Source organism: Aricia agestis, chromosome 15, assembly GCF_905147365.1.
Source record: "Aricia agestis chromosome 15, ilAriAges1.1, whole genome shotgun sequence".
Classification (NCBI taxonomy): domain Eukaryota; kingdom Metazoa; phylum Arthropoda; class Insecta; order Lepidoptera; family Lycaenidae; genus Aricia; species Aricia agestis.
In genome coordinates, this window is record NC_056420.1 from 10,066,311 (window position 1) to 10,093,424 (window position 27,114).

The window sequence follows — 27,114 nt, forward strand, 5'->3', positions numbered from 1 at the left end:
ATCATTACAGTGAATAGTTACACTTCTATCAACATACCCAAAAAACCAGGCAGTCACGGTTGTATGTGAAACCACTTGTTTTCTTTGCGAAGGCTTTATGAGATCTCTTTCACTCCCATGTGAAAGAAGATGTGAAAGAAAGGGAAGGATAAAAAACAAAAATACGCATTCGGGTTTTCGCTACTCGTTATTAAAATCGTTTAAGAGCTCCATTAATTACTGGGACATATTTTTATATGTTTTTTTAACATTGTACATTCGGTGCTCCATTCTTCATATAATAGAACGGGCGTCGAGTCAGCATTTCGTATTCAAAGCCTCCCCCTTTACCATTCTTTGTGTTTTCCGTACGCTTTCAAAGCCAAATAGGTCAGTGGATTCGCACTTATTTCAACTGAAACGTTTAGATGTACAAATAATCTTATACGTGTTTTGGCACTTCAAAACAAATATATGAAATGATACTTTAAAATTTATTATATCTAATTTTTAAATGTAAAACGAAATATAGTTGATAGAAACTGATCACTATTCTGTTTTAGATATTTTACTCTCTACAATCTTCTATAATATAGTCGGAGCGATGATATAGAAATAGAGTCACAATTTATTTATGCTTATCCTTAATCTGTGTCAGAAAATGTGCTAAAAAATCTAAAAAAATAGTAAAAACTTTTGTTTTATAGCAGTTTAACGAGGGGTCTACGAAATCGTAGCAACGTTCGTAGCTACGCTACGACACCGTAACTCTGCTACGGCGTTCGTACAAAATCGTCGTTCAGTCGTCGTTCTAGTTCAGTTAAATAATTAAAATGTTGCGAATATTAAGGCTTTGCCCATTTTTAGGTATATAACGAATTTATAAAATTCGTAGTAAAATTCTAAACTCCGCCTCGTTATGTCGCGATGACACGCAGCGTGCTTTAATTATAATTTTTGTAATCGTTGCCTCCCAAGGTCATATACCATAAATTTTGTTCATATAACATAAAATTATAATGAGGTTGTTTGCCGAAGTTATTCTTTTAGTCTCACATTTCTACAATAGTAAGCTAGTTATGTTAAAAATCACTTGTTATTATATATTACAATGTCAGTTAAATATACAGAAAAAGGGCTCACGGAATTATGTTATTAATTTAAGCTCATATTTTTACTTACCATTGCTGTCCTAATACTGGGCAAAGTTTTTAAATATTGTTAAAAAGGTAGACCAAAATCACTTCCTTTTTAACAGTGCCAGTGTTATTTAGAAGAAAAGCGTTAAACAATTATTTCCAATTTTCCAATTTACTTATTTTGTAAAATACGGGTTTTCGTCAGTTTTCACAAAAAAAGCTTTCACAATATGACTGACTGTCACTAATACAAAGCATTTAGGTTATATTTCATTGTAAACTAAGTATTTCTAGTATATTTAACAGTATGCATTTTGACCATAGTGGTATCTATAATCAGTGGAGTGACAGGCATTGTTCCGGCACCATGTCACTGGGCGACACTGGGGCACTATATTGCTAGCATCGCCTTTTGCCATCTACATTTATATCGTATAAGCATGGTATAAATCATAATATAATTACTAGATGAAGCCCGCAACTCCGTTGCGCCAAAACTCGTTTATCGCGCGGGAACCGTGCATTTTTCCGGGATGAAAAGTATCCTATGTCCTTTCCCGGGACTCATAGTATCTCCATGCCAAATTTCAGCCAAATCGGTTCAGCGGTTTGGACGTGAAGAGATAACAGACAGACAGACACATTTTCGCATTTGTAATATTAGTATGGATTTCATAATGAACCACTGGCACTTCCTGGCACTAAAAGCTACTTACCAAACATCCAAATCAGTTGCGAGAATTATATTTGTAAAATGCTGACAGACTTTAGCAATTAAAATGTTAGTAACACGTTGCGAGCAAAGCCAGAGCGCGTTACTAGGTTGTAATAATTAGGATAAACGGCGGTTTCCATTACCCGGCTGATTAATGCGCCACATTTGTCTACGAGCGAGCTGTTTATATTTTACTGCGAAAAAATCTCTCAAAGAACAGAACTACATTCGTTGCGTTGCGTAGTCGCTGCGTCAACGTTGTGTGATGTGTCAATACATACATTTTATGATATACCCATACTCGTAAAGCTAATATACCTAGCGGAATAGAGCAACAATCTCGAGCTGTCAAACGAAACCGAAATCGGTTTCATCTGTGTGTAAAAATATGTTTTTTTTTAATGAAATAAGGGGGCAAACGAGCAAACGGGTCACCTGATGGAAAGCAACTTCCATCGCCCATGAACACTCGCAGCATCAGAAGAGCTACAAGTGCGTTGCCGGTCTTTTAAGAGGGAACAGGGTAATAGGTGAGGGTAAGGAAGGGAAGGGAATAGGGGAGGGCAGAGAAGGGAAGGGAAGGGAATAGGGGAGGGTAGGGAAGGGAATAGGCTAGGGGATTGGGCCTCCGGTAAACTCACACTCGGCGAAACACAGCGCAAGCGCTGTTTCACGCCGGTTTTCTGTGAGAACGTGGTATTTCTCCGGTCGAGCCGGCCCATTCATGCCGAAGCATGGCTCTCCCACGTATAACGTATAGTGCATACATTTTATTGGTAGAGACGACTGGTTGCGCCGGCATGATAATATCACTGTGAAGTATATACCTATAGACTGATACGCCTAAGTAGTCCAGTGGTTAAGAGCGCGGCTCTTGACTCAGAGGTCGTGGGTTCGATTCCCTCGTTGGAAATATGTTATTTCCAAATTTGGTTAGGACAATGCAGGTTGATCACCTGATTGTCTGACAAGTAAGATGATCCATGCGTCTGATCTCTCGCCAGTCGTGTCGGTCTTCCGTCCCGCTGGGTTATGAGAGTAAAGGAATAGAGAGTGCTCTTGTGTACTGCGCATACACTTGGGCACTATAAAATTACTCCTGCGTACCTGGCCTAGTTTCAATGAAACCGGCCACCGTCACCGAAACCTATATACCTATAATAGACTACATACGTTGTTTCGTCGGATAAGATGTCCCTTCTTCAACGGAAAAGGAACGAAGCGGGCGAAAGAGTTATGCATTCTGATAGGCCTGATACTGTTGTAGCCGTAGCCATTGTTGTGTTAATGTTTCAGCATGAACAAGAATTTTTTTAAATGAAATAAGGGGGCAAACGAGCAAACGGGTCACGTGATGGAAAGCAACTTCCGTCGCCCATGGACACTCGCAGCATCAGAAGAGCTGCAGGTGCGTTGCCGGCCTTTTAAGAGGGAATAGGGTAATAGGGGAGAGTAGGGATGGGAATAGGGTAGGGGATTGGGCTTCCGGTAAACTCACTCACTCGGCGAAACACAGCCCAAGCGCTGTTTCACGCCGGTTTTCTGTGAGAACGTGGTATTTCTCCAGTCGAGCCGGCCCATTCGTGCCGAATCATGGCTCTCCCACGTTTAAACGTTGTACATCTTCTACGTTGGTCATCGCGTTGACAAAACGCCGATGGAATGCGTTATATCCGTTGCAACGACGCAACGCAACGGAGAACAATGTGGCGTTTCTCTTAAATCTAAGATTATAACAATGAAACGGGTAATATTATTGTATGGACCGCTTCATTTAAAAGGTCCTTTTAAATAAATAAGAAATATAAGAAATTGCGCAATTAATATACGACACAATTGTTTTGAAGCAAATTACCACGAAAAATATCTTAATTTTATAAAAGCAATGATCCTTACATGGATCATTCCTTTAATAACATTTTTCTGCTACCCATTAAAATTTAAATAAAACATTAATTTAATGAAAATGTATTATAAATAAAGTAATTCTCCTTAATAACAGACTACTGCAGTTATTAAGAACTATATATAGTAATGATACTCTCTTTATTTTGTATGAAACCCTCTTTTTGTTTTTTTTTGCTTTTTGGACTCACGAAGTCACCGTCGATCTAGTCAAAATTGCATATTCCCTGGTTTTAACTATTGCACAAGGCGATTTAATTAAAGTTATCGTTTGTGTTGCGTAAGTTCTAACTCTGACCGATAACCTCTCGCACGAGTACCCACGAACACAATATCACAATATCGCGTATTGAACATTTTATTGTTAGCGGTACAAATGCAATATAAATGATTCGACCGATTTGAGGATTTGCGGATTATTCTCGACTGATACTTCTTATATATAAAATTCTCGTGTCACAATGTTAGACCATGTACTCCTCCGAAACGGCTTTACTGATTTTAACCAAATTTTGGGTAAAAAAAATGGGTCTGAGAATCGGCTACTGGGTACTTTTCATATTGATAAGTGCATTTGTTGAATAAATAATAGTAAATTATTACAACTCGAGACTGACGGCGACCATTGTTTGTGCGACGGGATAGCGATGGACGTTGCCATGGTGACATACTTATTTAGTCACTTCAATAAAATAATACTTGCGAATTTACTTTATATGGCAAAAAAACGTTTGCCGGGACAGCTAGTATATTAATATATATTATCGTAACACTAGCATGGGTTTTAATTATAATAATCGGCCCCTAATAATCACACCAGAGTAGACAGAACTAAGATCATAATATCGCACTATTAATAATATAAAGGCGAAAGTATTTGTGTTTTTACTGATGCAATAACTATTGAACTGATTTTGATTTTTCCCATGGTAATATTTTAGACTCAAAATTATCACGTAGGCATCAACTTTCATATCGTCAAAGTCTTCCTTCGGAACATTGTAATTACCAAATTTTGCCGGCGGGTAAAAGCTTAAAATAGAATTAATATTCAATTTACGTTATTATTACTTAATTTATATACTTAGAATAAATCAATAAAGTATCTATTACTCTTTATTAAGCAAATGTCAACTCGAAAAGGTCACTTAGCTCAGATTAAAACTACGCTAAGACTAGTACCACGATTTAAATGTTATTTTAAACTTTAAATCAACAATAAATTTTATAGCAACAATAATACAGCTTCACTCTTCATTCAATTCAGTCTGTTATAGTGTCCCAATAAATAACAATAATATAGTATTATCGTCAGATAGTTTTTTAGTTGGACATTTCATGAGAATGCCATCAGAGTGATTATGTTTTTGGATACGAAATTTGTGATTGCCAGCAGCAGATATTGTACAATTTCAGGGTGTTGTATTGCTGTCGTGTATGCATATTATGTTTTAGTTTGATAAAAAATTAAGCAGATATAAACAACTAGATTGAGAAATGAAGAGAACTAGAAACGCTCGCAACTCCGTTGTGCTAAAATTCGTTTATCGTGAGGGGACCGTATATTTTTCCGGAATTAAAAGTGTCCTATCCTATGTCCTTTCCCGGGACTCAATGTATCTCTATACCAAATTTTGGCAAAATCGTTTCAGCGGTTTGGGCGTGAAGACATAACAGACAGACAGACACACTTTCGCATTTAAATTTTTAGTATGGATGGAGTTGTAATGAATGTTGGATTGAAACAACAGCATCGGAGCACTGAATTGATAGCTATTATTTTTACTGTCAGGCACGTTACTGACATCGTAATTTACGTACGCTGTTAGGGTCAATTCAGACCGCAACGCGACGACACAGCATAGCAATATTAGTCCCTACAGTAACGAAACGCCTTTGACGTCGCACGATGCCGCCACCGATGACAGGTACCGAGCAGATATGCCAGGGCTGCCACGAAACGGGAAATAAAATAAAATAAAAATATTGTGCTTGTAATGCAAATGTTATCATTTAATCTGTTTAATCAGCGTGTTATATTTACATATTTATTTATTTTAAAAACTTTATGCACATATAGGTACAAAGGTGGACTTAATGCCGTATGGCATTATCTACCAGTCAACCTTTGGGCGATACAAGGACAAAGTTGTATAGGTGCCAGTCGAGTTGAAAGAGGAAAAGACAGAAAAAAATAATAAATATATGTTATACTTATAATATATATATTGTATAATATTATACTATACTTATAATATACATATTATCACACATAAAATTATATATAAATAAAACCAATAATCATACGTAATAATTTTTTTTTTTTTTTATTTAATCAAGGTCTTGGTTGCTTAGGTATCTTAGAAATTTCCGCTGTATTGACTCTATACTTTCGCTATCAATTTTATATATAGGTGACCATATAGGTGAGCAATATTCTAATTGTGATCTGACCAAAGCGGTGTACAGCACCTTGAGTGATTCAGTATTTTTGAAAAGTTTTGCAGTTCGTAATACAAAATAAAACATTCTTTTTGCTGCTGTGATCATAGTTTGATACTGTAATTTAAAATTTAATGAGGAATCATACCAGACACCTAGGTCACGAACTAGATTGACTCGAGTCAGATGCGATTCAGCTATAGTATAATAGTATTGCAATGGTTTCTTTTTTTTTGTGAAAGTTATATATTGGCATTTTTTTACATTAAGATTCATGTCATTTGATAAACACCAGTAGTATACAATATTAATGTTATGCTGAAGAAGAACACAGTCATTGATATTTGCTATTTCGTTGAACAATTTTATGTCGTCAGCATAAGCTAGACATGGACATGTAAATTTATCGAGTAAGTCGTTTATATGTATTAAAAAAAGGAGAGGACCTAAGTTAGAGCCTTGTGGAACGCCTGACAGTGGCTCAAAAGGTATTGAGTCAAAACCGTACAGGGCAACTATTCGGGTGCGATTAATAAGATATGAATGGAACCAGCGATGAAGATCACCATGAATTCCAAGATGTCGAAGTTTGATTAAAAGTACATTATGATTGACGCGGTCGAATGCTTTGGAAAAATCCAAATATACTGAGTCTACTTGGGACTTTTTATTAAAAGACTGACAAAGGAAATTTGAGTATACCAGCAAATTAGAAAGTGTTGATTTACCTAATATAAAACCGTGTTGTTTTGGACTGAGACAATGAAGTATATGGTTGTAGAGTGAATCATATATCATTCCCTCAAAGATCTTAGCTAAGCAATTAAGGATGCTAATAGGCCTGTAATTAGTGACATCATTTTTGTCACCGGATTTATGAATAGGTGTTATTTTAGCTATTTTCCATAAATCGGGGAAAGTACCTTGGCTAAGCGATTTGTTAAAGATTATACTCAAGGGGATACTCAGACTTATTATATAATAACTATATTGTAGTTGATCAATGATGATGCTAAAAATATTATAAATATTAATTTATGCCATAAATTATGAAAACTAAGAGTCTGCCAACTGTTTCAAGTAAAACTCACGTACCCTGCGCTTAAAAGTATCTCTGGTTTTTGACATCCTGATTTCCGGAGGAAGAGCGTTCCAGAGGAGAATAGCCTGGATATTAAAAGAAGAGTGGACGGAACTTGACTTGAAAGAAGGGCAACTTAAAAGCTGATTTGAAGTAGATCGGAGGTTTTTATCGTGCCTGCTGCAATGGTATTGAAAGTGAGGAACGAGATATTCGGGAGTATGGGGATGATGCAGCAGTGAATATAGCACACACAGTGCCTGTACAGAGCGGTGCTGACGTACTGGTAACTAGTGTAGCTTGGAGCGATACGAAGAAACATGGTCGTATTTTCGAAGGTTGAATATGAATCGGAGGCAATTATTAAACAATCGGTCGAGTTTATCGAGTTTGTCGGCATTAAGATCTCAACAGCACAGGTCACCATAGTTAATTATAGGAAAGATAAGGGACTGGACCAGCAAGGTCTTGACCGGAGTGGAAAGGAAATTTTTGAGCCGGTAGATGAATCGTACATATTATGTCGTACTGCCATATATTTACGTGAAACTTTATTTTTAGATGATTTTAGTTCTCTATTTAAAAAATTAATTAACCCATCAAGCCCCGTAACTCCATAAGCTCACCGGTGAGCGAGACACAATAGAATAACAATAGATTTCCAAGGATCCACGAATTACGATCGAAGGATTAAAATAATTAATTAATTTATTTATTTATCTTTATTTCAGGCCAAATAGCCCATAATGTAGCCTAACAGTTACACTTACAAAACAAAAAAATAAAAAATAACAACAGATGTGTTAGTAGCTTGGTTAGTATACAATAATAATAATTAAGAGTTAGTATTTGTTAGCAAATTACTTTAACCTATTTCTTATTACTACTGAGGTGTACACTTGTCCAGTATTTTTGAAACGGGCTGTCAATTTTTCCAGACGCATTAATGAAGACGCATTCGAAATTTCAAATATATAAAATATCCAATAATTAATCACACGTTAGGTGTAACAGAAGCACTTCAAAACTCTTATTACGTGCGCGGTAAGGGCGCGGTATGTTACACTTGATATGTGTACCTGGGTAGGTAGGTACTAATTAGTATGTAACAGGGTATTTGACAGATTTTTAATTTATTCTATATTGTTTCTCTCCTTGTTACACTTCTTACAACGTAAACAATAAAACAGAGATGCAAATACATGCCGCCAAGGCCAACACAATATTAGTGTAAACTGTGGGCCGATATTTATGAAAATTTAAATCCTTTTTGTTTTTTGAATCAGATTTACATCCGTACACTGAACATTTATTATAATATCCCATTGTTTATAAGATAAGTTATCGTTTTACAACACAAAATTCGTAGACAACGCGCCAACGTCACCCCTGTGGGCGCAGGTATACAAACTCTGCGAGTTTGTGTACGCGGGCCCGCGCTGCCCGCTTCCCCGCGAGTACCCCTCCGTTGCTCTGCGCAAGTACATTCGTTTCACTACTGTAGGGATATGTCATATTGCTATACTGTGGCGACGAGGCGAGGCGAGGCGCGGCGCGGCATCAATTTGTATGGATTTGACAGATTTCAATTGCGTGAGACGTCTTGCGAATCTATCAAATCCATATAAATTTAGAAATGCATCTACGCGTCGCGTTGCGGTCTGAATCAAGCCTTACAGTTGTGGGGTCAATATTTTTATACTTTGATGAAAAACCTATGTTTTTAATGGCTATTTAGTGTTGAGTCTTATTGTGATAGGGAATATTATGCAAAGGTCAGAGCAGAGGACGTTACTAGCACATACAGTAAATAATTCCACCAGAATCCGACATGTTACACACGTTATATCAAACTATTGACAGATATGTTGTAAAACGTCAAACAAAACTTGTTTTTTATTCTCTTTGCTGCTGCTGCCTCTAGCGTGAAAAAATTGCAGTAATATGTCCTATTATAATATTTTAAGCTCGTAGACAGCGCTAGAGCGCAGTCGTGTATCACGTAGGATTTCTTACATTGACTTATGCTACTTGTGTCTTTTACTAGCGAACGAATATTGGGTGCAATTGTGACAAGAATAGGGTAGAATAGGTACACAAATTAGAACATAATATGCTCTAACTAAATATGTCATATTAGTTCAATGAACAGAAACTAAGGATTGCAATCTAGAATAATTGTCGGCGGATGTGAAAACGACATAGTAGGCATATAATATTTTCGTCACTTGATAAAAAGAGAGTGGAATGTTATTACACGCCGATAAAGGAGTTTTTACTTAAATATACATGCACGTTTCTTACAGAAGTTCTAAAGAGCCCTAGAACATTTTTTTTGATTACTATCAAGCAAATTTTATGTGATTTATTTTGATAAGACGAACAACATTTTTATCTGCGAAAAAGCTTGAACGTGGTAGCTGAATGGATATATGAAAATAGAATGGATTTCATACTTTGACTTGATGGTCCTAAAATATTATGGATTGCTCTATTTATAGGACAATGTTACTCTTAAATTAAATAACTATCAACCTGTAAATATCCAAAAAATCAGCTTGTTAGTTTTCCGTTTTAGTGTTCAGTAGTCAACCAAGTTTTGTTGATTACAGAACCCTATATGTAATGACTATAATTTTGTAACACTGTGTATAAGATTTAACTGACCCTAATTACTGTGACACTTTTTAAAAGGGTTGATAAGGTAATCCACCTTTTAGTCCTATCAAAAACGTCTGTTTGTTGGCCAGTCTGCAGCGTGAACCCGCGTGGGGCGAAACAAATGTAAAACATAATACTTCAGTAATTCCCGAGACGCGCCATTCGGGGCACGTACCCGCTCCCGTGAAATATATTGGCTTTTTCTTGTAAATGCTTTGGTGGAAATTAAATTTGGAACTGTCGAATAATCCCGTAGTTTGAGCCAAAGATAATTTAAATTAGATTCAAAGTTGGCACGGCTTTAACTTTAATGTTATTTAAGAATCAAAATGTTCAAATAAATTCATACGTATTTGTTTAATGTTATATTACACTAGCTTTTTCCCACGGCTGCGCTCGCGTTAGGAAGTATTATTATTAATTAGGTATCAAACTTCAAAGTCTCAGCCCGATCGGATTAAAATTGACCAAGTTATACACAAATTTTCATCCCCTATTTTATCCACTTGGGGGTAGAATTGATCAAAATCTTTTCTCAGCGGATTCCTACGTCATAACATCTACCTGCATGCCAAATTTCAGCTCGATCCGTCCAGTGGTTTGGGCTGTGCGTTGATAGATCACCATGTCAGTCACCTTTGAGTTTTGTATATTATATAGATATATTATACATATTACATATAGATAGATGATGTACTGTTATACGGGAACCTACGTCATTCAGTCAATTGTAGCCTATGTCCTGTGGTCAACTCTACGTTGGTACCAATTTTCTCTAAAATCCTTTTAATACTTCTATCGTGGGAATCGCAGACACAATAGATTTTCAATTGTTATTCAACAGCCGGTGCCGCTTGGGGTTGATGCGTTAATAAAGCCACTTAGGGTACGTAGATTACGTACGTACGTAGAGTACGTACGCGCACGCAACGTGACGCGTAGATGCATTTCTAAATTTGTATGGATTTGACAGATTTGCAAGACGTCTCACGCAATTGAAATCTGTCAATCCAGTACCAATAAATAATACATATACGCGTCACGTGACGTTGCGGTCCGCATGATGTTAACAAACCAAAACTTTTTGTTTATTATTTATTATTAAAACAATACAATTAATAGATTAAACGACATCCATTATTCTTGAAGCTTAAAAATATTAATGGGAGAAATAAACGAGAGTTAACAACCAACTATGTGCTGATAAAACTATAAAAAGTTATTAGATCGTTAAAGACTTATGAGAAGAATTTATAGTCCTATTGCTGGTTTGTAGGCATTTCCAGACATACATTAGCTAGGATTAGAGTGGACAGTATGATTTATAGATGATGTCATATTTCTGAGGACGTAATGTTATTAAGGGAATCTACTACTTTTAGGTCCACTAGCGCATATCCAGGTTCACGCCCAAACCGCTAAACCGATTTTGCTGTTTGGTATGGAGATACTTTGAGTCCCAGAAACGGATATAGGATACTTTTTTCCTGGAAAAATGTACGGTTCCCGCGCGATTAATGAAAAAGCATCTGAGTTCCGGGCCTCATCTATAAATAAATAATAACTCCCACACCGGTTTCGGTGACGGTGGCTGGTTTCATTGAAAACCAGGCCAGGCCAAGAAATACACAAGAGCACTCTCTATTCCTTTTACTCTCATAACCCAGTGGGGCGGAAGACCGACACGACTGGCGAGAGGTCAGGCGCAGGACCGACTTTTTACACGCCCATCCGACGCATTGATCATCTTACTTGTCAGACAATCAGGTGATCAGCCTGCATTGTCCTAACCGAACTTGGAAATAACAGTCATGTTTCCAACGCGGGAATCGAACCTACGACCTCCGAGTCAAGAGCCATGCTCTGAACCACTGGACCACGGAGGCGTCTATAGTAACTGTTATAAACTGCGAATAATAAAAACTAAGGAAAAGTAACTCTGTCAAAAAACATGCTCCACAATACTTGTCAAAAAAGTGTACCTTAGGTACACATTTCAATACATTTGCAATATTTAGGTGACCTTGAGCGGTACTAGGCTGACGTTACATGACAGATCAAAAGGAACCAAATTTAAAACGGTAATAGTATGGGAGTTACGATTCCTTAGTTTTTATTATTCGTAGGTTATAAATCAAGATTTTTGGGCCTGAGTTTTAATCTCTTTCACCCTCATACATTATTGAGTAAGCTTCTCTTATTTTTATCACTTTTTAATAATATATTATAATACCTGTATAAAGCACAGGTGTACTCACTTCTCACTTCATAACCCAGAGGGACGGATGACCGACGCGAGAGGTCAACCGTGCGCGCGACATTTTAATCACTCATCCGAAGCATCCGCCATCTTTCAGTCCGTTAGTGTCATCAGCTATGTCCTCTATTTAAAGTAATGGAATAAAACTACATTTATGTAGCTCATACAGGATAAACAACAATAGACAGGGGTTATGAACGTGTAGAGTTATAGTCGTTTTTTATTGGCCATAATTGATATCAGTTATGCGTACTGTTGATTATGCAATCATAAAAATAATCATACTTAACAAATAACATCATCTCTCAATATGTACCTCTTAGGTGCAATTTCACCAATGACCGTTAAAGTTCTCGAATCTCTCGTTAAGGTTCTCGAATCAGTATCACTATCATGTTACCTCTTTTGTTTTTCAGACGTTGGTGAAATTGGTACTTAAGCTAAAATATCTTACTGTTCGTTTAAGTGTATGTAACTTATAAACTAATTATTATTAAATATCTGTAGACTTCTCTGATACATAATATGACAAAACATTAAACTATGACGTCTGAGTTCTGACACATCATGGGTCCTTTTATAAGCAAGTAGGGTTCGTCAATAATTTGTGATCTAATAAAACTTTTAAACAATAATGTTGAATAAAAGAAACAAAAAATTAAAAAAAAAATGACTAAATGGACCCGTGTCAGCTAACGCCAGGGGACCCAATAACCGCTGTGTTTTGTGTATTTATTCCAATGCTACCAGACCTCCGTTGGGCGATATAAACGAATTTTCTAGGTTTTGTTAAACGTCCCATTGGGAAAATTAAAAACAAAAATTTATTGTGACTTATGTATTTATTGCGAACACAAACTGGTAGATTTCTTGCTTATAGTACTAAATTCATCTTATCTCGTGGGACCGTACATTTTTCCGGGATGAAATGTATCCTATACTAATATTATTTAAAATTAAAGACTATTTAAAAATCGCGAGATAATTTACTTATTTACAAATAGTCTAGAAGTATATTATAATATCTATCGATCATTTTCCACCATGCTAGAGATAATACTATAATATAATATCTATGGACTCCTCACACCACGTCAGTCTGGCCCCGTGGTAAGTACCTGAAGGACTTGTGTTACGGGTACCAGACAACGGAAATATATTTAATGCTTTTATACTATACATATATTTAAGATTTTTATTATATGATACGTACATATTTAAACACATCCATGACCCAGGAACTTTGAAAACTTTTTGTTCCGTCGGCGAGATTCGAACCCCAAAACTGAGCCACAGAGGTCGCCAAGAGGTCGGAATGGGATTGTTGGTTTAACTCTCCAAACTAGTTCAAACTGGTGTTAATCCTTTGCAATAGATCTCAACAGTGCAGCTCATAAAATATGACTACACAAAGAAAGGATGAATAGAGATTTTTTAGTTTAAAAGTCAAATATAGAGCTGGAGTGTGGAGTGATGTGGACATCATATTATCACGTATGAATGTCAAATCCTTTATTTCCTCGCATACTACATATTTCAAAATGTATTTTTAGTAAACATTATTTGAATGCTTTCATTGTATACTGTATATACATATGCTTTGTTGTTTTGTTTGTAGAGAAATGATCTTTTATAAAGTTTATTACAAGTATCTTGTGGTACTTGAATGACATTTTTTTATTTTTTTTATTTTTATGAAATAACGGGGCAAACGAGCAAACGGGTCACATGATGGAAAGCAACTTCCGTCGCCCATGGACACTCGCAGCATCAGAAGAGCTGCAGGTGCGTTGCCGGCCTTTGAAGAGGGAATAGGGTAATAGGGGAGGGTAGGGATGGGAAGGGAAGGGAATAGGGGAGGGTAGGAAAGGGAATAGGGTAGGGGATTGGGCCTCCGGTAAACTCACTTACTCGGCGAAACACAGCGCAAGCGCTGTTTCACGCCGGTTTTCTGTGAGAACGTGGTATTTCTCCGGTCGAGCCGGCCGATTCGTGCCGAAGCATGGCTCTCCCACGTATAAATTTTTCTCTCCCACGTATAACATTTTCATGAGAGCATATTTTGTGTCTCAATCTGTCCACGATGAAACACATTAATAGCGGCGACGTTAATTAAAGATTTGACGACCTCTGTGGCTCAGTGTGTGAGCGCATTGGTAACTCAAGCCGGGGGTCGCGGGTTCGAACCCCGCCGACGGAACAAAAAGTTTTCAAAGTTCCTGGGTCATGGATGTGTATTAAATGTGTTTTTTTTTTTTATGAAATAAGGGGGCAAACGAGCAAACGGGTCACCTGATGGAAAGCAACTTCCGTCGCCCATGGACACTCGCAGCATCAGAAGAGCTGCAGGTGCGTTGCCGGCCTTTTAAGGGGTAACAGGGGAGGGTAGGGAAGGGAATTATAGGGGAGGGTAGGGAAGGAAATAGGGGAGGGTAGGGAAGGGAAAAGGGAAGGGGATTGGGCCTCCGGTAAACTCACTCACTCGGCGAAACACAGCGCAAGCGCTGTTTCACACCGGTTTTCTGTGAGGACGTGGTATTTCTCCGGTCGAGCCGGCCCATTCGTGCCGAAGCATGGCTCTCCCACGTCGATACGTATGTGATATAATAAAAACTTAAATGTTAAATATGTATAGTATCAAAGTATTAAATATATTTCCGTTGTCTGGTATCCGTAACACAAGTCCTTCACGTACTTAGCACGGGGCTAGACCTACGTGGTGTGAAGCGTCCATAGATATAATTTAAAAAAAGTTTCAAAAGACACCACGGGCCATCAGTACCTTGTCAGCCAATAGTAAAAGAAAATACATATCTACAACTGTCATTATTTGGAAGTCGGTTACAAATGCCATAAATATAAGTAGATAAGATAAGTGTAATTAATAAAAAAATCTAAAGTAGGCAACGTTTAAAAATATATTGTAAAAGAGCTCTGACCATGACTATTTTTTTGCAATTCATGCAATAAAATTTATGACGAAGTTAAAAAATAAAGGATGACCTCAAATTATTAAATAATAAACGCGCACAAAATAAGCGAAAAATATATTCTTGCTACTTGTTTACATAAGAAATACTCTTTGGATTCTGATTGGTAGATTGACATAACAAGGGCTACATTTCTTTTTCAAAACAAACATGTACGAGATTTATACTCGCGTCTCGTGGCTCGGCTCGCGGCGCGTCTCGCATCGCAGCTCGCGTCGAAGCGCGAGTGTAAACACAAAGCTCGCGTCCCCCTCGAGCTCCTTTGGAAATCGCTCCCGACGCGAGCCCCGCGAGCCGCAAGCCGCGCCGCGAGACGAGCCGCGAGCTCGAGTTTACACTCAGGGCTCGCGGCGCGTCTCGCCGCTCGCCTCGAGGCTCGCGCGCGAGTGTAAATCGAGTATGAGTAAAAAAGGGTATTAAATTTAACAGTTAATTATTTATAATTTTAAATTTTAGAATTTACGTGCTTGTTTTAATGTCACGAGCATTCAGTTGTAGACATAATCCTTTTACCTTTGTAAAGAGGACTTTATGGGAGCTTCTAATACCGTTCTGACATTTCAGCCATTTCTGTTATAGCTATATGTATGTAAAGTATTATTTTAAAAGTGTTGTATTATTATAAGAGTAATGGTTAGACATGGTTAACATATCAAAATTAGCTTGATTATTACCAGTTTTAAATTAAGTTGAAATTATAACTTTGCTACCCGGGCCCGAAAATCATCATGATCTTCATATTCATGATAATTGGATTCTTAGATAGGCGCTACAATAGCAAGATGTTACACACACATGCTATAAAAACCGGCCAAGTGCGAGTTGGACTCGCCCATGAAGGGTTCCGCAGCAGCAGTAAGGTTTATTTCTATGAATTTAAAAGGTTTTTCATTTATTTTTACATTTCAGTTGATTTAATGAAAGTTAAATTAAGGTTTACCATTTATGACGTATAAAAAACTACTTGCTAGATCTCGTCCAAACCAATTTTCGTTGGTAGTTTTTATAGTAATGTACATCATATATTTTTTTTAGAATTATCATGAATACTTTAGAAGTTAGAGGCCTCTCGCATACTATTCAGGTTAGAAAAAAAATGATACTAAAAACCTCAATATGATTTTTAAAGACCTATACATAAATACCCCACACGCATAGGTTAGATGAAAAAAAATATTTTTTGTTTCAGTTGTACCTATGGGGACCCCTAAAATTTTTTAAAAATTTTCTATTTTTGTATCAAAATCTTAATGCGGTTCACAGACTACATCTACTTACCAATAGTATAGCTCTTATAGTTTCGGAGAAAAGTGTCTGTGACATACGGACGGACAGACAGACAAACAGACAGACATGACGAATCTATAAGGGTTCCGTTTTTTGCCATTTGGCTACGGATTCCTAAAAACGCTGCGTACCGCTACTTGTTCGCGACGTTTTCGACGCGCAGCCCCAACGTATTCGCTTTGTGCCCGCTCCGTCCTAAATCGGCACGCCAAACGCTAGTACGATAACGGCCTTAGCTTTCACGTACTCGGGTAAAAATAGATAAAATCTTTAACAACTATCCTAGACCGTTCAACTCATATCAGCAAAACATGTAGTACGCTCCTTATGACGGCATTATGGGCGTTACAGATTTTTTTTATCTATAAAGCTGACTAGCACGTAGCAGATCGAGATAACTTGTGAGTGAATTCTTGGTGGACGAGCCTAATATCACAGTATACAATATACATATCATACAGTAGAGTAAACTTAACAGTCTTGGATATATTCGTGAACATAAAACAAGTTATACGCATGTACGACATGATAAATTGCTATTTCAAGTTATGTAAAGTTATGATTGTGTGCGTCCTAGTCATATTGTACTCGAATTTATTAAACTATACTCCACTCGGGCTAACTTGTCGCCAGCGGTCATTGACCCCCTGTCAAAAACCTGCCACTTTCCATATAAACCGCGGTTGACAATGAGGTGTCAGATATTGTCAATCGTGGTTTTATATGGAAAATGAAAAGTTTTTGACAGGGAGTCAATGACCGCTAGCGACAAGTTAGCCCGAGTGGAGTTATAGCTCAGCATTGAGGATAAATTTCAAACTTCGCTTCGAGAATCGAGGTAATGAATTACTATTGCTGAAATGCCGCTATGGTATGCGTATTGGCCTCGGTCTAACATGAAGATAGCCTACTGTAGGGGTACATAATATATTGTGGTAATATTGATATCGTCATATCGGGTCGTGTGGGTCGTATCACGCCACTTAGGCTCGGTTAACAGGCGCTACGTGCCTGCGGACGTACCCCGAATGAGGGTACGAAGGGTATGAAGGAGTCGAAGGGGGCGAAGGGTACGAATATCGCGATACAAAGCGCAGATAACATACACAAGTATGTTATTGCATATATTTTTAAAGTTTAACAAAGACGTTTTGAACAGTAATCTTTTAATGATTCTTCTGTCTTCTTTAGCCAGCATTTTTCAGCGGTTTCGCACAAAGGGGTCACGAATGTTACGTAAGAGGCCAATGCATTATGTATTGAATATTTACGGATGGTGTTCTTAAATTTAACAGAGACAATTAAGTTTAGACATTCTTTAGTTATCTTTAAGTTGCTTTTTCGCAGCTTCGCTACAGTATAATAACGCCTCCGTGGTCCAGTGGTTAAGAGCGTGGCTCTTGGCTCGGAGGTCGTGGGTTCGATTCCCGCGTTGGAAACATGTTATTTCCAAGTTTGGTTAGGACAATGCAGGCTGATCACCTGATTGTCTGACAAGTAAGATGATCCATGCGTCGGATGGGCATGTAAAAATTCGGTCCTGCGCCTGATCTCTCGCCAGTCGTGTCGGTCTTCCGTCCCACTGGGTTATGAGAGTAAAGGAATAGAGAGTGCTCCTGTGTACTGCGCACACACTTGGGCACTATAAAATTACTCCTGCGCACCTGGCCTGGTGGAAACCGGCCACCGTCACCGAAACCGGTGTGGGGGGTATTATTATTACTGTATAATAAGTAGTTATGAAATTGAATGCGCTTCTCCTAATAGTTGTAAAAGTATTTTGTAATAGAGTGTGTACGAACTTCATCTCTTGCATATTTTCTTCTTTACTGTTAATTGCAGTGCAATTATAAATATTATATACTAGCTAAAAGCCCAGCTTTGTGAGGGCTCTCGTTCGTCTTTCTGCGTAATGATCTTTAAGGCAGTTTCTTATATTTTAATAGTAACTAAATCTTGACTGGCCAGTGATAACACATCTACACATAAAAAATTATTAAGTACTATGTTAAAGCACAAATCAATAGGTGTGATAGATTTTTCCGTAAACTATACCACAAAAGTGCTCAGATTGTGGGATAGACTAGGGCTCGCTTCGATCGCCCTGATAAATTATATGATGTCACAACTTTGAACATTGTTTCCAAAGTCATAAAGTCTCAAACATCGTTTTTATCAGTACGTTCGTTAAATCAATATAAAGGCAATTTGGCATTGCACAAAAATCGTGCGAGCACCCTATCTGTCCGTATGAATGTTGAAGATAAGGGACGATCATATAGCACGCGAAACGTGCAGTCAATAATTTTTATCGTGACGTCAAATTATAGCACACAACAGCGCATTCATAGTATTATTGTCATGTAGTAGAGTAAAGGTACCGGGTAGGAAGACGACATTAAGAGGGCGACTAACCCCAAAAATCAAACATCGTCCTCTCTTCACACTCACGCCCGTCTTTCACATGCCAGGTGAAAAAGAACGACGCGGATTCATCGCCAAATTAGTTTTTTCTCAATAACTCGATAAATATACAACATTTAAAAAATCCGCTAGGTCGATCTCTCAATGATAGAATTTTATACAATGTGTTAAAATATTAACTTAGTTCAATGCACGGTTATGGCAATAAATGAAAAATTCGTGAAAATTAGATGCATCTTTGTGATTTTTTTCTATCGAGAAAATTTTAAGATATCGTGTTTTTGCTCAGATCAAATTCTCGGAAATAATGTAGCATCTAATTTTAGAAAATGAAACAATTCGGGGCTTATTTTCAAGTATAAAAATGGATTATAAAATTGAAAATTTTGGGTTTGTCTTCCTCTTTTTGTTGAACTGCAACAGCAGACAACTGTTGCAGTTCAACACTATATTTTGTATAAGGATCCCTCGGTAGTTAGCGACATGGAGTTCTTATAGAAATTCATAAAAACTGGACGTGTTGCAGCGACACGTACCTTCATACAGCCATGCTCTTTAAATCGACACCTTCATACAGCCATGTTCTTTAAATCAAACTCGTTCAACACGTATATGTTTACGTTTACGCAAGTAAGCGCCACAATTTTTTTTTATTTTGCATTATTTTGTGATTTCCAGTTATCTGAAATCACGCTATGTGTGCGCGTTGCCGATTCGGGCGGCTTAGTATGTAGGTAGCTTACGCCGTACACCCTACTGTATATTATTTATATTGTAGTACATTCAACACAGCGCGGCGATCGCTACAAGTTATAGCAAACATAAAACATATAAGGCTGGCTTCTCACGGCGTGTGATATCACAAGCCGCGCCGCGCCGAGCCAGCTATTACGAGCGAGCACGAGCCACAGGCGAGCACGAGCCACCCCTTCTCACGGCGCGTTATATCACAAGCCGCGCCACGCTGACAAACATTGAAGTAAAATTAAACTTTATTAACACGATAATAGATATCATTTTGCTCTAAGTCACTACGTTAAATAAGTAAATTTTAATGAAATGCAACTTTATTCACTAGGCAACTAGGTTGCATTTCGCGCCATAGGAATTTAGCCCCAGCCCCCAGGGTATCCCACCCTGGGACTTAAATCCCTCTGGCGTGATATTTCTACAACACCAAGAATGAGTGAAATAAAGTAAAAAGAGTTTCATATTAGTTAATCACCTATAATAAAAATCTTCGTGCTAGCTATAGCGCGATGTAGCCGCCAAGCAGCGGCATCTGTTATCAAATAAATGAATTACACTTAATTTAATAAAATTAGCGGCATAGATTGAAATGTAACCTAGTTGCCTAGTGAATAAAGTTGCATTTCATTAAAATTTACTTATTTAACGAAGTGACTTAGAGCAAAATGATATCTATTATCGTGTTAATAAAGTTTCATTTTACTTGAATTTTTGTCGGCGTGGCGCGGCTTGTGATATCACGCGCCGTGAGAAGGGGTGGCTCGTGCTCGCCTGTTTGCTCAAGCCGCGCCTTTGAAGTTACCGACTTTAATCGGATCGGGACGCGCCTGCACGAGCCGCGCCGCGCCACCCCTTCACACGGCGCGTGGCTCAAACGGGCGCGGCGCGGCTCGTGGTAGCACGCGCCGTGAGAACGCAACCACGCCACCACTTCCTTAGGTCGCTGCTGCCTTCCTTGCTGGAACTAGTTGAATTGTTGTTGTTGAAAAAGTTTAGATCGACACAAGATACATCCATAGTTTAATAAACCTATAGAATTTGAAATAAAGATGCAACATATCTACATAATATTATTGTGATGATGTTTTGAGTTTTTATGTTTTTTGGATTCTAGATGTTGCAACTTGCATAACATCTTGCGTAACTTCGTTCGCGCGGGAATTGGGCTGGTTTTAGCGCCGCGGTTGGAGCGCGCGCGTTCGAAGCTACGTATGGACGAAAGTCGCTGCTCAAGCGCTCGACTTCAAAACGCGACTACTACCCCCATACATCTTCGAACGCGCGGCGCTCCAACGGCGCTGCCGAAACGCTTAACGACAAAACCAGCCTAAATAATTGTTTTTGCTATACAAAATATCGTAGATCATTTCTGGCATTCAAAGAATCTATCGTCTCACCATTCGTCTGAATCGTCGTACTTGCGTAAAACATAACTACAGAGAAATCATCGCAAAAATATTAATCACATGATAGGTAGATGCATGGCAAAGATTTATTTTTGCCGCTGTAACCTGCAGCTGTTATGCTAGTAGGTAGCATCGTGTAGGCTATATGTATAGGGTGAGTTACAAGGTCGCATCGTGGCCTACTACGCTCTATTTGTAGCCCTTGCATTTTACACCTACATACCTAGGTTCGTAATTTAATTTATTTCATAAATAGTTTATTCCGTCTTATGCGCAAGTTTTTTAGTAAGTGCTGTATTTTTTAAGTACAATATTGTGTTTGCGATGTTGCTCTAAATAATATATTTGTCGCGCAGGAATCGTAAATTCTTTTCAGGGGTAAAGTATAGACATATACAGACAAATAGATAACACATATTTGGCATGGATAATAGTACTCATGCATATTATATAGAATACCGTAGCACTATTTTTTTTTATTAAATGATGGGGCAAACGAGCAAACGGGTCACCTGATGGTAAGCAATTACCGTCGCCCATGGACACTCGCAACATCAGCAGAGCTGCAGGTGCGTTGCCGGCCTTTTAAGAGGGAATAATTTTAAATAATTTCATCAAACATTTATTATGTGCATTTGCTGAAACATCAGTTTAGCCACTATTGAATAAACACAATTAATGTCACGTTATTGAGACGTGGGACATGTGAATCAAAGACGGGCGTTAGACCAAGACTGATTTATTATTTTAGTAAACAACCTACCCTCAACATCTTTTATATTTTATGATAATTATTACATTTACCTACAACCCCTTTGTTAACAAAGAATCAAACAAAACAAAATATAAGTTCTTATAAAGAATTTACACAGTAATTATTAATCAGCAGTAAGTTAATTCTAAGTACATACAAATCATACAAAAAATATAAGGCCTTATTTCTCACCTACCTACTTAACTAAAATTCAAGCAGAAGTGAAAATATTGCAAATAACAATTTTTAATCATACAAAATAATATGTAATTCATTATTAATCAATTATAGTAGTCATTATAGTCTTACCCCTTATTTATTACAAATGAGGTGGAAGAGAAAATATTATAATTTTATTGACTTCATTAAAAAATAAAAAATACTTACACAAAAGATGATTATTATTTCCAAATTCAATTATTGACAAAAATTATAAGATTTCATTTAATTAAGTTAAAATATCATGCATTCTATTATAATATAAATTATCATGCGCATTATTCCTATTAAGTAAGTATCTAATAAGTAACTAATATTTATAAATTTTAATGTTTTGCTTTAATTGACTTTGCGAGTAAGTATATATAAAAAAAATGACATTAAATAATATTGATCACTAATAATTATATAATCACTTATCAAAAATATCATTTTCATTCTGTTCACAATAATAATATTAATTATAAGTAATTAGTATAAGTAAGTAATTTCATATAAATATAAATATTGCATTACTGCATTAATTTTTAAATTTTTAATTAATCTCTTATCATTATAGTTAATATTTTGGTATTTTACTATTTATAGTTAGCATTCAGTACATTATATTAATATACACTTTAATTAATTCCATTTCGATTTACAAAATATTAAATTAACATGGCCACTATAATTTTAATTATAATAAATTTATTTAAACTAACCTGCCAAAGTCTTAGCTAACTTGCCTGCCATCGTTCGAGGAGAAACCCCACCGATCAGGAGGTCGCACTGTCCTGCCAGAACGAGTACGATAGTAGGTATTAGTGTGACTCGGCTGATAATCAGCTGACTGCATTGAAACACTGGTTGACGGAGTAGGCAGCGGCAATATGTCGTCATAATGCGTGCGAGTTAGTGCCTCGCGGCGCCTAGTGCGGTCTAATATTATGTGTTTTCTGTTGCGCCTAATCAAAGTCCCTCGAGATGTTTCCAATAAATATGACCTTGGATCGAGCGTGCAATGGACGACTCCCGATACCCAACTGTTATTAATCCAATATTTTACCTTTTGTCCTACTTTTAAGGGTTTTAAATTTTTCGTGTTTCTATCGTAGTAAAATTTCTGTTTATTCTGTCGTTTTTTGAGATTTTGCACTATTTTACCGTTCGGAACCCTAGGTAGGAGCATCAACGGCTGGCATGGAATTACACTCCTCAGTTTCCTGCTGTACAGTAGTTCGGCGGGGGACGGAATTTCGCGATCTATTGGAGTGTTGTAGTACTCCAACATTGCCAAATTAAAATCTTGTTGACTATAACTGGTCTTTTTCATGATATTTTTAACAATTTGCACGGCACGTTCTACTTGGCCGTTAGATTGGGGGTACGTGGGTGATGACGTCACGTGTGAGAAGTTCCAGTCGCGGGAGAACTCCTCGAAGCTCATGGAGGAGAACTCCGGACCGTTGTCCGAGACGACTATCTCCGGAATGCCGAACCTACTAAATATATTCTTTAACTTGTCGATGACGCACAATGACGTCATTGATTTAAGTTTTACTGTCTCGATGAATTTACTAAAGTAATCGACTACTATCAAGAATGACTTTCCCCCGAGATGAAAAATGTCAACCCCGATTTTACACCACGGTCTATCCGGCAAATCGTGTGATTGTAGTGGTTGCTTAAAATTTTGTCTTTTATAATTTACACACGCCTCGCATCGCGATAGGAAATCGTTTAATTGCGAGTTTAGGTTCGGCCAAAATACGGTTTCACGAGCCCGAAGCTTACATTTTTCTAACCCCAAATGACTCGCGTGTAATCTTTTTAACATCTCGTGTCTCATACTTTTCGGAATTACCGCTCGAGATCCCTTCCAAACTATTCCAAAATTTACATTCAACTCATCTCTGCTGTCCCAGTAACCCCGTAACGATTCACTTAATTTGGATCTTTCTGACGGCCACCCCTTTTTTATTACTTTTATTAATTCTTGAAGGTCATCATCTTCGCGAGTGTACTTTTGTATTTGTATAAAATGAGAGTCCGTCAAAGGGTTAGCAGAGATGAGAGCGCAGACCTGCGCCTGCGCCTCCAGATGGTCGCGCGGCTGCGAGGGCTCGGCCGCGCCCGGTGCCACCGCTCGCGATAACGTATCGGCTATGTATAGGTATTTTCCCGGCTTATAAACGAGATTGAAAGTGTACGGCTGCAAACGCATGAGCATTCTTTGTAATCGCGCTGGAGCGCTCGCGAGGGGCTTATTTATTATTGACACGAGCGGTTTGTGATCCGTCTCAATCGTAACATCGGTCCGGCCGTATATATAAGAATAGAATCGTTCGCATGCGAATACGCAGGCAAACAGTTCTTTTTCTATTTGAGCGTATGATTGCTCCGTTTTTGTAAGTGACTTTGAAGCGTAGCATACGGGAAGACTATTTTGCATCAAACATGCCCCCAACCCGTTTTTACTAGAATCTACCGATATGACGATCGGCTTTTCCAAATCATAATACTGCAAAATGGGGCGACTAGTTAAACAGGTTTTAATTTTTTCGTAACACTCGTCGTGCTTCTCATTCCAGTGCCATTCTACATCTTTTTTCAGTAACTCGCGTAACATTGATGTTTTTTCTGATAAGTTAGGTACAAAATTACTGACATAAGTGACTAACCCCAGGAACCGTTCTAAATCTTTTACATTCTTAGGCCGCGGCATATTTTTTATAGCAGTAACGTGGGAATCGTCGGGGCAAATTCCGTCTTCCGTAATCCTATGACCTAAATATTTAATTTCCGTTAAACCTATTTTACACTTCCTTCTATTTAATTTTATATTTATTTCTTGACACCTTTTTAATACGGCGCGCAACCTTTGATCGTGTACTTCTTTCGTCGGTCCGTATACCAATAAATCGTCGACGAACAATACGACGCCCTCTATATCGTCAAAATGTTCATACAAACGTTTATGAAATATTTCCGAAGCCGATGATATACCATACGGCATACGTAAAAATTTATACCTACCGAAAGCCGTGTTAAAAGTACATAGATTCGTGCTGTCTTTACTTAATTTAACCTGCCAAAATCCTTGCTTAGCATCGAGAGTACTGAAAAATTTAGCTCCAATGAGGTTGGACGTTATTTCCTCGAAAGTAGGAAGTTTAAAATGTTCTCTTTTTATAGCTTTATTCAGATCTCGCGGGTCTAAGCATATGCGTAAATCTCCGTTAGGTTTTTTAACAACGGTCATGCTGTTCACCCAGTCCGTGGGTCCCTCGACCTTGGCGATGATACCTTCCGATTCCATTTCTACGAGTTTATTTTTTATCTGATCTTTTAGTGCGACGGGCAACTTCCTAGGCGCGTGAACTACAGGTGATATATCACTACGTAACTGTATTTTATACTCTCCCGGCAAACATCCCATACCATTAAAAACATCTTTGTATTCGTCTAAAATTTTTTCACTACTATAATTGCACACTCGTTTCAAGGACATAATTCTTTTTATTAGTTTTAGTTCCTCACATGAATCTTTACATAACACCGGCGGGGAATCGACATCTACGATAACAAATTTAAGAATGTAATCAGTATTTTTATATGAAACTTTTAAATAACACTTTCCTACTACATTTATTTTGCTACCGGAGTAACCTTGTAAACTTAATTTCGTATGAGTTAAATAGCTCTCGGATATATCCAATTTTTTCAAATATTTTCGCGGCAAGACATTAACATCCGCACCAGTGTCCAATTTAAAATTAATTTTTGTACTGTTTATCAACAAGTCTACTGTCCAATCACTACTAGAATTACAATGAATTTTATATATTACCTGATCGGTGGATGAATCGTCCTGTACCGTGTAAACGCGACACATCCGCGCGAAGTGGTTCATCTTCCTGCACCTGCTGCACTGCTGGCCGTACGCTGGACACTCGTTCCTCCTGTGACTCCTGCCGCAGTAGTCGCAACCTCTGTATTCCCGGGGCCGCTGCTGGATCGCTCGGTCGTGACGCCGAGCACCTCGCGGGTGCTCCGCCGGCTGAGGAAACCGGTCGCGGGGCGCAGACGCTGGCGCTGGGGCGGAGGCCGACACGGTCGGGCGCGGGCGAGCTCCACGGACATAATTGCGTCTGCTCGAGCTAGCACGGGTTTCCTTCACCAAGTGAATCTCTGAGTCGCTCGTTTTGTGGTGATCCGCAACGGAATGCACGTGATGTTGATTATTTTCAGACTTAATGTTTTGTGCCTGCATACGAGACATTTCTGCCAATCTACAAATGTCTATTGCTTTAGGTAATGTTATTTCCGGTTCCCTGAGTAACCTTTCCGACAGTGCTACATCCTGAATTCCGCATATTAATCTGCTGCACACGAGATCATCCTGTAAATTCTGGAACTCACACTTCGACGCGATCTTGTTAAGTTCGAATGCATATTGTTCGATAGATTCCAATTCCTTTTGGTCCCTTCTAAAGAATTTTTGCCTCTCCACGGCTAAATTTTTCTTAGGTATGAAAAACTTGTCGAATTTATCGAGCAGCTCCTTGAGTGTCTTCGATTCGCCCGTAAACTGTTCGCTCACCTCGCGACACTTATCTCCGATGACATGTAGTAATATGTTAATCTGCACTTTGTGGTCCTTTTTCGACAACTCACATGCTTCGTAGTAGATAGAAAATGATTTTTTCCACTTTTCCCAGTCTCGACACAAGTTACCCGATGTAACGTTCGTTAAATTATTTTCGAAATTAAACGGTGACGGTGGTTGCAATACCGACTCCATCTTGATTGCTTTATCACGTTCACATAAAACGTTTTCCGAACTGTCCTCAAAATTATCACTTTCTGTGTCACTCATGCGCACTATTATAATAATTCGGCACAATAAAATCACTCATAATCGGGATACATTATTACCGGCTGCGCCATGTCACGTTATTGAGACGTGGGACATGTGAATCAAAGACGGGCGTTAGACCAAGACTGATTTATTATTTTAGTAAACAACCTACCCTCAACATCTTTTATATTTTATGATAATTATTACATTTACCTACAATTAATACATCATACAATCATACATCAATTATTTACCCTTT

At 38.0% G+C, this 27,114-nt stretch overlaps 2 protein-coding genes across 2 annotated transcripts in view; one reads left to right on the forward strand and one right to left on the reverse strand.

The window, feature by feature from the left end:
- LOC121734469 overlaps nt 1-27,114 on the forward strand; it is a 131,842-nt gene that overhangs the window by 13,520 nt on the left and 91,208 nt on the right. The window lies entirely within an intron of this gene.
- LOC121734382 lies at nt 22,663-27,027 on the reverse strand. The gene is made up of 2 exons (XM_042124964.1): nt 25,845-27,027; nt 22,663-22,788 (listed from the first exon to the last, which is right to left on the reverse strand). Exons 1-2 carry the CDS (start codon nt 26,871-26,873, stop codon nt 22,771-22,773), a joined length of 1,047 nt encoding a protein of 348 aa, XP_041980898.1. The 5' UTR covers nt 26,874-27,027; the 3' UTR covers nt 22,663-22,770.

Excerpts from the sequence above, each read along its gene's own strand:
- LOC121734382 (XM_042124964.1), bottom strand. The coding sequence starts at position 26,873 with ATGAGTGACACAGAAAGTGATAATTTTGAGGACAGTTCGGAAAACGTT.